This window comes from Synchiropus splendidus, chromosome 1, assembly GCF_027744825.2.
Source record: "Synchiropus splendidus isolate RoL2022-P1 chromosome 1, RoL_Sspl_1.0, whole genome shotgun sequence".
In the NCBI taxonomy this organism is placed as follows: domain Eukaryota; kingdom Metazoa; phylum Chordata; class Actinopteri; order Syngnathiformes; family Callionymidae; genus Synchiropus; species Synchiropus splendidus.
Genome location: NC_071334.1, coordinates 52,981,174 through 52,991,790, shown reverse-complemented (window position 1 = coordinate 52,991,790; position 10,617 = coordinate 52,981,174). Strand labels below are relative to the sequence as shown.

The following is a 10,617-nucleotide window of genomic DNA, read 5'->3' as shown; positions in this document are numbered from 1 at the left end:
ACACACACACACACACACACGTTTGTCTTATCTTAGAGAGCACCATCATTGGCATGCATTGACATAACCCTTTCCCCAACCTAACCATCGAAAACAAATGGCTAAACCGAACCTTTACTCTGAACCAAACTAAAGCCCTATTATAATAACCAGGCTATTTTGTAGTTTTAACCCAAAGTGAGGACCGTGAAGGATAATAGGAGCTGACAGATTTGCCTGATACTACCCAATATTGTTATCACACATCTATGCATCTATGCCGACTTGTGACTTGTAAATTTGTTCCAACACTCACACAAAGTTTGTGTACCAATATTCAATCAACTGTATTTGTATTGCACTTTAAAAATATCCACGGGGGAAGCCAAAGTGCTGAATATGTTAAGTAGGAAAACAAATAATTGCAGACGAAACATACTAGACAAGATTAAGAAACAGGTTCATCATCTTACAGTTTGTAGATGTCATAAGGATGAGTTACAGCCAGTTGAAGGTGAGAGAGAAGCGGTGTGTGATTTAAAAACCAGGTAACAGGGTGCCTGTCTGACACTTGGAGGTAATCTGTTCCAGAACTTGGGTGCAAGAGTCAGAAATGCTCTGTCACCTATGTGTAGATGGCGACAAAACCATGCAGCATCTCCCACAAATGAACAGTATAAAGATCGCCTCTTGTTACAGATGGAATTTAACAATCTCTCCATCCACCAAGCAGAAAAGAACTTGCTCCAAAAAAGACAAAATTACTACAAACATGGAGAAAGAGCAGGCCAACCGTTAAATAGTCATTCAATGACTCTCAGATAAGGGAGGTAGTAATTGAGGGTAAAGTTACGACATATGATCCTCAGTTCCTTGGGGCAAAAAGAAAACAGTTTTAAAAACTAGAAAAACAAGATGACGAGATTGAGATACTGTGATGATGATCAGACCGGTTTTGTGGCAGTGAGACAGTCATTTTCAGATGTTAGACAACTTCTTTATTTTACACTCTCCATCTTCTCGACATTCAACTAAGATTATGTTGTGTCTTTACGGAGAAAAAGGCTTTGGACTGAGTAAAATGGAGTTATTGCATGCAGTATTGCAAAGGTTTGGCTTTGGATTAAAGGCTGTTCAAGGCTGTTCGCTGTCACTGTATTTGTTTGATTTAGCCCCAGAGCTGCTCGCAATTGCCTTCAGAAAAAATAAAGATATTGAATGATTCATAAGAAATGGTACAATCCGTAAGATGTCGCTATATGCTGACGACCCTCTTCTTTACTTGAATAACTGAACAATCCATAACCTCATAAACCTGCTTGAAAGGTTCAGTAGTATAGCTGGTTACAAATTAAACTTGAATAAAAGTGTCATTTTCCCAATAATTCAGCCAAATCACTCAATTTGGAATACAAAACATTATTTTTTAATTTCATACTTTATTCAGGATTGCACTACATGTACAATGAACCATGTACAATAAACCATTTCAGTTTAAAAATAAATCTTTTGCATATTTAGGTGAACAGAGAACTAGCTCCTATCAAGCAAAACTGTCCAATTTGGATCTGTTGGATCTGAGACAAAACCAGAGACGACTTGGACAGATGGTCAAGCCCCCCCATCACCCTAGAAGCCAGAGTTAAATAACAGTGACCATATTGCCAGGATTTCTCTCTTTGTTTCAATTGCTTCTTGTCTGGATCCCAAAATGCCTTTTCAATAAGTTAGATAAATATATCAAATTGTTTCCTTCATTAGTACATTTCCAAGTTGCCACACTGGATCACAGCATATCAGGATAAAGAGGCCTCTACACAGGCTACAGTGGAACTCGCTTCACTTCCATCAATGTCCCCAATTACCATGATCTGTGCTCCGATAAACAAATCTTTGAACTATAAATAAATAAATATAAAACATTTCCCAGTTCTACTATAGTAAATGCTATTAAAATGTGGATTCAATTCCATAAACACTGCTCCCCACAAATTTGAGCCTCAATTTGAGGATTAAAACTTCAAAACACTTTGTCATTCACTTCCTATTTTATTTTGGTGAGGTTCTGTCTGGTCTTCCTGTGTGCATCTTGTGTGCATCTACCCCTAATCCCGTCATTGACTGCACCTGGTGTCTGGACCATATCTGCTCCTCTGTTTCTGAGTTCGTGTTCACTCTGTGTCACATTGAGTCAAGTTTTCCTTCAGACAGAAGCACTTTTTGTCGGATTTGTCATGGATTTAAGTTGAGTTTTGTACAGCTCCTCATCTCTTTTTGTTGTTGTTTTGTCAATATATAAATCAATGTCAAACTTATTTACAGAATGTGTAACTGCACTGTTTTGATCTGGGACTAAAAATGTTCCTGGAATTTAAGACTTTGCCAGCACACTTTGACTGGCTGCCAGAACACACTACCGTCACCAAACAGTTGGATGACAGTTGGACAACTTTCTAACTTGTGAACCACGAGTGAGTCATTATTGACTCATTCCTTGATAGTGCGGCTTTGTGCCTCTGGAAAATAAACCTGGCAATCATGAGCATAAACATATTGTGTGTGTGTTTGAATTTGTAGAGTTATACCTGTGAGGATCGATTCTTGGAAATACACCTGCATGTGGGGACCCTTCGCTGGCGCCCACAAATTTGAGCTTCAATTTGAGGATTAAACAGGGTTCCTACAACTAAAGGCCAGTTAAATTCAAGACTTCATAAGACTTTTCAAAGTTGAAGTGAACAATTAAAAACACCACATCAAATACGTAGGGTTAGGTTGGTTGGAGAGTCAATTCTGATTGAATTTACTCCTAGCAAGGTGGACCAAAGTAAACAACTCGATCAGAAGTTCGCTTACATGAACCACACCGTGCATCTGCTCTGAAAATCCTGAGAGCAACCACTTCACTGTTTGTTCGCGCTCAAGAGTCAATGTGTAAATTATTTTCAATACATGAATAAATGTTACCAAATAATTTGAAATTCGAAACGAACATAAGAAATTCCCTTTGCGTTCACATTTTTAAGTAGGGATGCAGTGAATAGTTGAGAACATATTTACATGTTTGCCAAAGAAAGTTCATGTTCTCATGGCATTTTTTATATTTCAGACTTTGCTTTTCAGATAATAATAATAAAAAACTATAATATAATAATGAACACTCGCTGCAAGAGTCAATTCTATTCTCCATCTTGGATACAGCGTTGAAGTTATACAGACTGGGTCACACGCTAGATACATGACAACAAACAACAAAGAAATGCTCAAATGAAGAGGAAACATGTGACACATGGGTTGGAGAGTGAAAATAGTTGCGACTTGAGTTGAATTTTCATGGCGCTTCTGAGAAAAGTGGAGTGGGTTGGCAGAATATCGTCAGTGGTCTCACAGAGCTTTTGTCACCTCTGAGGACATTTGACATTTTGTTCAAGACTTTTTAATGCATTTTAAGGCCTTGATTTTAATTCATGAACGCAATGACCTTTAAGACTTTTTAAGGATCTGCGGGAAACCTATTAATTAAAACTTCAAAAATGTCTACTTTCTGTTGTCTTTTTCTTGTTCGGGTCCTGTTTTATTTTGGCAAGGTTCTGTCTGGTCTTCCTGTGTGCATCTTCTCTGCATCTACCCCGAATCCGGTCACTGACTGCACAAACCAATGATACTTAAACCTGCTGTGTGTTTGTCTTGGAGTGAGAAGTCACAATGGCTGCGGGATACGTGTTGCTGCTGCTGATCGTGACCTGCTCTGCCCTGGAAAAATGTAAGAATGACACAGATGTTTTTCTCCAGGAACTCAGTCAGAACAATCCAAAGGATTTTGCTGTTGTCAGTAAGTACAATCCTAACACACACACACACACACACACACATAGACATGAAAAGACAATGAAAAATTTTAGAGTTGATGTTTATGAATTTACACTTTGGACACATAAAGGTTTAAGCATGATTTAAAATGTATACCGCAAGAGTATTTTAATGTCCTTAATGTCAATATGAACATTTTACTTGGAACGACCGGTTTTCCACGATCCAAAATCTCAATAAAACAGGTCGGTTATCAAATTTTTATAATCTATTATTATTTGGATCAAAGGAGAGTCTTCAGACTTGGAGAAATGATCTTGTAACCAAGAAATCGGTTGAGGAACAGGAAGCAACCTCGTTTTTTTTTTTTATCTCCACCCAAATGGTCAACACAAGGTTCAGACTACTGGCATTGCTTTATTTGCATTACACCAGTCAAATTGTGCCATTTTTTTTTAATCCATACATATCGGAATCTTGTGTTAAATGTAATACAGAAAGGGGCACTTCGTTCCAATTGATGTGGAAGTGTGAAAATTTACAAATGATCATTTTCTGTTTGTTACAGGCCAAACATGTTTAAAATGTTCAAAATCCAACAGTTGGTCAATGGGTGATACAAATGTCAAGAAATAAAAGCTTTACTGAAGCTACTATCGCCATAAAACACTGTTACTATCGCCATAAAACACTGTTAAAATTCCAGTAAGCGCTTTTCTGATCACATTTCTTATATAAATATGACATAAAAGCACACAATGGTAAACAACAAGTAAGCTACGTGAACATTTGAAAACATCAGAATGAAGTTTGAAACAGTAAATACTGTCAAGTCTAGCTGAGGAGATCCAGCTCTCTCTGAAATGAGGACAGGTAAACTCCTTTTAGTTCAGTCAAAAATCGCCAGCCAATAATAATTAAAAGGTCCTCCATCTAACTGTTTTTTAAAAGACCATTTATATTCATAAAAAACACCTCCTCACTCCTCTTAAAAAACGCCTCCTCCCTGCTATGGTTATTGGAGCGTACACATAAAAGAAATGCATTCATGAGAAGCAACCTCCTCTGGATGATATTCTGGACATTGAGTGAGTTGGGCTAAAAAGCCCTGTAGAAGAGGAAGCCCACTCCTCCACTTAGAGAAGTTTCATGTTGAAGCAAAATCAAAGTGCATTTCTGGGATTAAAAGTATATCAATCCATTTCAATGGAGACACGGTGTGTTTCAACAGAGGAGACTTTCAGTCAGACAGGAGTTATTATTTTTATCGGTTGCTGTAAAATGAAATGAGAGTGAGCGAGAGAAAAAAATGAAATACAGAAAATCTTTGCTGCTTTTCTTGAGTAATTCTTCTCTGATGTGGTTGTTTCTCATTGTAGTGTATGATTCATTCGGAAAGATGGGAAGTGGAGTTGTCGGAGGCAACGTCAACCAACCTGGTTCACTACATGAATGCCTTTCTGTCCAAACTGCATCTTTCTCTGGACAATACTGCCAAGTATTTATTTCTCAGGTAATGATTCAATGGTCTCACAAAACTAGAACCCTTAACTTCACTCGCAACAAAAATGTGACGCAAATTGAGTTTTATTTGATCACAAACACAGTGCAATGTTTAGGCGCTTTGAGTGGATCGCAGATCATTTCCCAAGCAGGTCATTTTACCTGATGCAAGTTTGCTTGGATCACAGCAGTGTGAAACACAAATAACTTAAATCATGAGTTGATCGCTGAGCTGATCCAATGCAGACGGTAAGGAGATGACCAGGTTTCAAGCTGCTGTGGTGTCAGGGTTAAGCATCACGTGTGACATCACGTGCTTGGCTCGAGTCACCTCTCATTCGCAAGATTTCAGACAGGGAGAAGTACATGAAGCAATACCTTCAAAACAGACCACGGTCATGAGGGACTTGCTTATGCACGGTCAGGTCAGAAAAGGTGGAATAGATCGTCTTTTAAAGCAATTTCATCACATACAGTGCTATTACTATCATATATTAAAGCATTATTGCAACAGGGTGTGTCTCTTTCGTGACCAGGACCAACCTTGTTTCCCAAGTGCACGCCATTAGGCTGAATTCATGCGTCTGTGCTCTGACTGAAATAGAATGAGGACAGCCGCGAGCCACAGCAGAGACATATTGGAAGTACAGCCAGTAGAATGGTTTGTTGTGGCTGCAGAGCCAACAAGCATTTTCCATCAAAGATGCCAAACTTTCTCCCTGAAGAGACAAAAGCTTATAAGCACTGTAATGCCTTCAAATGTTTGTTGTTGTTTTTTCGCATGTTTTGTGTTATGGTTTTTACATATATATTTTCTGAAATGTGAAATAGTTTTTGATTTTGAAAACAAGTGAAGTAATAAATTGAAGGTAATAGATGACATGATCACCACACATGGATGCGTTTTACTAGGATCATTTTTTTCTTTCAGGGCAGAGCTGTTCACTTTGTGGGGATCTGTGTTCCTGACTCCTGCAGTAAAACACAGGTTCACATGATGGTGCTACGGGGTAACTTTGACTTGTGTGCTGAAAAGATCTATCTCTTCCACTCTTTATCCAGAGGTAGGAGGACACTTGGGACGTTCTCTTGCGCTGCTTCTCAGGTTGAACTTGGGGCTTTTGTAAGCCACAAATACTGATGTGTTGAAGCTTTATCAGGGTTGAGGAACACTGGACTAAATCTCAGTTGCACAATGGATTTAAACACTCAATAAAATAATAAAATAATAATAATAAAAACTCAAAAACAATAAATGTGACTCACACTGTCACAGTGTCACTGTGGGATGTCTAGTCCGAGTGGTGGGAGGTTTTTTGCTGGATTGCCATTCATGATACACATTGTGAGATTATGCTAGTGACAATATTCACTGAGGTAACAGTATAACATGCTGTGTCCCAGGCAAATCGCCAAACATCAATCTCAGTTCCATTGGCCTGCAAGAAACTCCGATACACTATTTAGACATCAACTTTGTGAGTCTTTTAAAAACACTCACAAATTATCTCTGTCTGTCTTTTTAACATTCTGCCATGTTTCTCTCTAGATGTATATGTTCGTGGGTCACGTGGCGCTGATCGTTGTCCTGAGCTATGTGGTGACAGTGTTGGTGGAGAGACCTTTCATTCTTCTGAAGTGGAAGTGACACTAAACAGAACAATAAAGTTCTTATGATTATGTTTTTGAACCTCCTTGTTTCATAGTACTATATGTTTATGAAATTCCTTCTCAGTGGCAAACTCCAGTCATTTTGATTCTCCGTCAGCCCTTGCTGGAAAGATATTTCTGCTCTGAAGGGAAATACAAACCAAAAACCAAAAATGTTCCTGTCACCCAGCAGGTGGCAGCATACCTCCAATTCCAGTTTTTCTCAGTCTCTTTGATACAGTCCTCGGTTCTTTCTTGCTGCTGACAAACAGTAAGTGCATTTCTCTTTCTGTGTGTGTACGAGATTGTTGGCAAGGGACCATTGCAATGCGGCATATGGAAAGAATCTTATCCTGCCTCTGCTGTGATATCATCAAATGCAGCATCCGTGATAGCCACAAGATCACCAGTGTGTGTGGCTGGTGATCTTTGGTGATCATCAAATTGTATTCAACTATTCAAATTGTTTATTCTTTGGCTGAACACATTTCCTTTCAACAGAGAAAGTCACGATTCACCTGGCAGCAGATTTATGGAATAAGTTGAATGGGAATTTATTGACAAATGAAGACATGGTCAACCATTTTGCATAGAAGGACTTGTGCGAAGCACTAATGCCTAAATGTTGTGAGGGGTGAGACTACTCAACAGACGCATGTTGTCAAAAGCATTTTCCACTTGATCAAAGACATGAGAAACCACATCTATGAGGTGCATAAGTGACACCCTGATGTGCAGTTTAAACAAGTACTTTTGAGAACTTCAATAGTGATCTGAGAAATGTACCAAAACAACTCTAACCAATTTTACCAAGAACCCATCCAAAATGTCTAAGAAAATGACGAGGCGATTTACAGTTTTTTGACAGATAAAAAGATCCTAATAAAGACTGTCAACGTTCCTTCCGCTCCACATCAGCAGACCTTCACAGACTTGAGACACGCCCCCCCACCTGAAGTCTCACGCATTGCAATGAAGAAGAGACAATGCAATGATGTCGGATGCGTCTGGTATGAAACGAGTGTGTGTATTGTATTGTATGTAACAGAATCTGTAAACAGGGAGGACGACACACCCCCGGTGATGTCACGGTTTGTTAGATTCTCACCTTCACCACTGATGCTCTCTATGCCTGGGACCAGAGCACCACGCAGGGACTGCAAGGCCTGCTTTGCACTAGCAGCTGCCCGCCATGGCAAACCATACAACCCCGCTTCCAAGTCGATGGCAGAGAATAAGGACAACAAGCTATGAGGGCAGACCCAAAGACCTACAGCTCCAGGTGGGGAATGTCGCCCAGTACCCTCTAGTTGGGCTGCCAACTCTCACACAACTGCACGCATGGCAGCAGACAGTTCCCATACGGCTCCTCTCTACCAAATGAATGTGGTTGAAAACAAATCGACAGATAAGCAGATCAGCATCATCGCAGTGTTGGTGGGCTGAAGGTAGGACGAAGGTGGGCTGTCAGCGGACTAAATATGGGCTGGAGGTGGGCTATTAAAGGGTTGAATATGGGTTGTGGTGGGCTGAAGGTGAATTGTGGCAGGTCGGACCAGATATAATCCACGGTAGTTGGTTTTCCGGGTAGCAGTATTTCAGCCTCAGGAATACCCTGACTCTTCAAGAAAGTTGTCCTTCATCACAAAGTGAATTTACATAAGCCCATTTGATCTCGGGATCAAAACATTACACAATATAATGTAGCCTTACACCCAAAATGAAAAGGGGGGGTTAAAAAAATCCCCTCCACAATAGCAGTCGGTGGCATTGTAGTTTGGGGCCAGGCGATCCTGATGTCAAGCATCCTGTGGGTGGCAAACTGACCCTGTACACCAGCGGTCACCAACCTTTTTGTCATAACTTATCCAAGGCACCAAAAGCAACCATCTGGCACATTACACTGGAACCAACAAGTAGAAGTACAGAGAACTTGATTGCATGATTGGTCCTCAAGAGGGCATGTTTTGCCATACTGTTGAGTTTAGAGGGTTAGAAATCAGCAAGTTTGGGTCAGAGTCCTGGTTAAGGCTAGCCATGTGTTTTGGATGGTTAAGGGTGAGAGGCTGAGGAAAGCATGATGACAACGAGAGGTCCTCACAAAAGTAGCCAAGGCAAACGTGTGTGTCTGTTAATGTATGTTTTAAGCATATCTGTCCAAGTAAGGTCCAATTTTTGTGAAAACACCGCCTTGTGGGAACATTTGGCGTTTGTGGTACCATTTTGGAGGATCACAACACGGTTCCGCGTCAATTTGACGGTGAAGCCTTCAAAACAACAAGGTCATTATAATCAGGTTTAAGTTTGGTTCAGAGTCCTGGTTAAGTTTAGCCATTTGTTTTGGATGGTTAAGTTAAGGGAGAGAGTTCATGGAAAGCAGTATGGAAATGAGCAGACCCCACAAAGACCTATGCACACACACACACACACACACAGACACACACGTTTGTCTTATCTTCGAGAGCACCATCATTGGCATGCATTGACATAACCCTTTCCCCAACCTAACCATCGCAAACAAATGGCTAAACCGAACCTTTACTCTGAACCAAACTAAAGCCCTATTATAATAACCAGGCTATTTTGTAGTTTTAACCCTCAGGATGAGGCTTGACAAAGTGAGGACCGTGAAGGATAATAGGAGCTGACAGATTTGCCTGATATTACCCAATATTGTTATCACACATCTATGCATCTATGCCGACTTGTGACTTGTAAATTTGTTCCAACACTCACACAAAGTTTGTGTACCAATATTCAATCAACTGTATTTGCATTGCACTTTAAAAATATCCACGGGGGAAGCCAAAGTGCTGAATATGTTAAGTAGGAAAACAAATAATTGCAGACGAAACATACTAGACAAGATTAAGAAACAGGTTCATCATCTTACAGTTTGTAGATGTCATAAGGATGAGTTACAGCCAGTTGAAGGTGAGAGAAGCGGTGTGTGATTTAAAAACCAGGTAACAGGGCGCCTGTCTGACACTTGGAGGTAATCTGTTCCAGAACTTGGGTGCAAGAGTCAGAAATGCTCTATCACCTATGTGTAGATGGCGACAAAACCATGCAGCATCTCCCACAAATGAACAGTATAAAGATCGCCTCTTGTTACAGATGGAATTTAACAATCTCTCCATCCACCAAGCAGAAAAGAACTTGCTCCAAAAAAGACAAAATTACTACAAACATGGAGAAAGAGCAGGCCAACCATTAAATAGTCATTCAATGACTCTCAGATAAGGGAGGTAGTAATTGAGGGTAAAGTTACGACATATGATCCTCAGTTCCTTGGGGCAAAAATAAAACAGTTTTAAAAACTAGAAAAACAAGATGACGAGATTGAGATACTGTGATGATGATCAGACCGGTTTTGTGGCAGTGAGACTTTTTCAGATGTTAGACAACTTCTTTATTTTACACTCTCCATCTTCTCGACATTCAACTAAGATTATGTTGTGTCTTTACGGAGAAAAAGGCTTTGGACTGAGTAAAATGGAGTTATTGCATGCAGTATTGCAAAGGTTTGGCTTTGGATTAAAGGCTGTTCAAGGCTGTTCGCTGTCACTGTATTTGTTTGATTTAGCCCCAGAGCTGCTCGCAATTGCCTTCAGAAAAAATAAAGATATTGAATGATTCATAAGAAATGGTACAATCCGCAAGATGTCCCTATAT

The 10,617-nt window shown here is 39.9% G+C and overlaps 1 protein-coding gene across 4 annotated transcripts; it reads left to right on the top strand.

Moving 5' to 3' along the window:
- Positions 1 to 3,519: 3,519 nt before the first annotated feature.
- On the top strand, positions 3,520 to 8,310 carry LOC128749635 (O-acyltransferase like protein-like). Of its 4 annotated transcripts, XR_008412961.1 has the most exons (5): positions 3,521 to 3,811; positions 5,169 to 5,302; positions 6,224 to 6,356; positions 6,842 to 7,952; positions 8,085 to 8,310. XR_008412961.1 is itself a non-coding variant. In XM_053849440.1 (4 exons), the coding sequence occupies exons 1-4, from the start codon at positions 3,685 to 3,687 to the stop codon at positions 6,967 to 6,969; spliced, it is 468 nt and encodes a 155-aa protein (XP_053705415.1). In that variant the 5' UTR covers positions 3,520 to 3,684; the 3' UTR covers positions 6,970 to 8,310. The 4 variants fall into 4 exon arrangements, 3 of the variants coding, with proteins under 3 accessions (XP_053705415.1, XP_053705392.1, XP_053705405.1); XM_053849440.1 differs by having other exon boundaries at positions 3,520 to 3,811; positions 6,224 to 6,302; positions 6,842 to 8,310; XM_053849417.1 differs by having other exon boundaries at positions 6,842 to 8,310.
- The last annotated feature ends 2,307 nt before the right edge of the window (positions 8,311 to 10,617 follow it).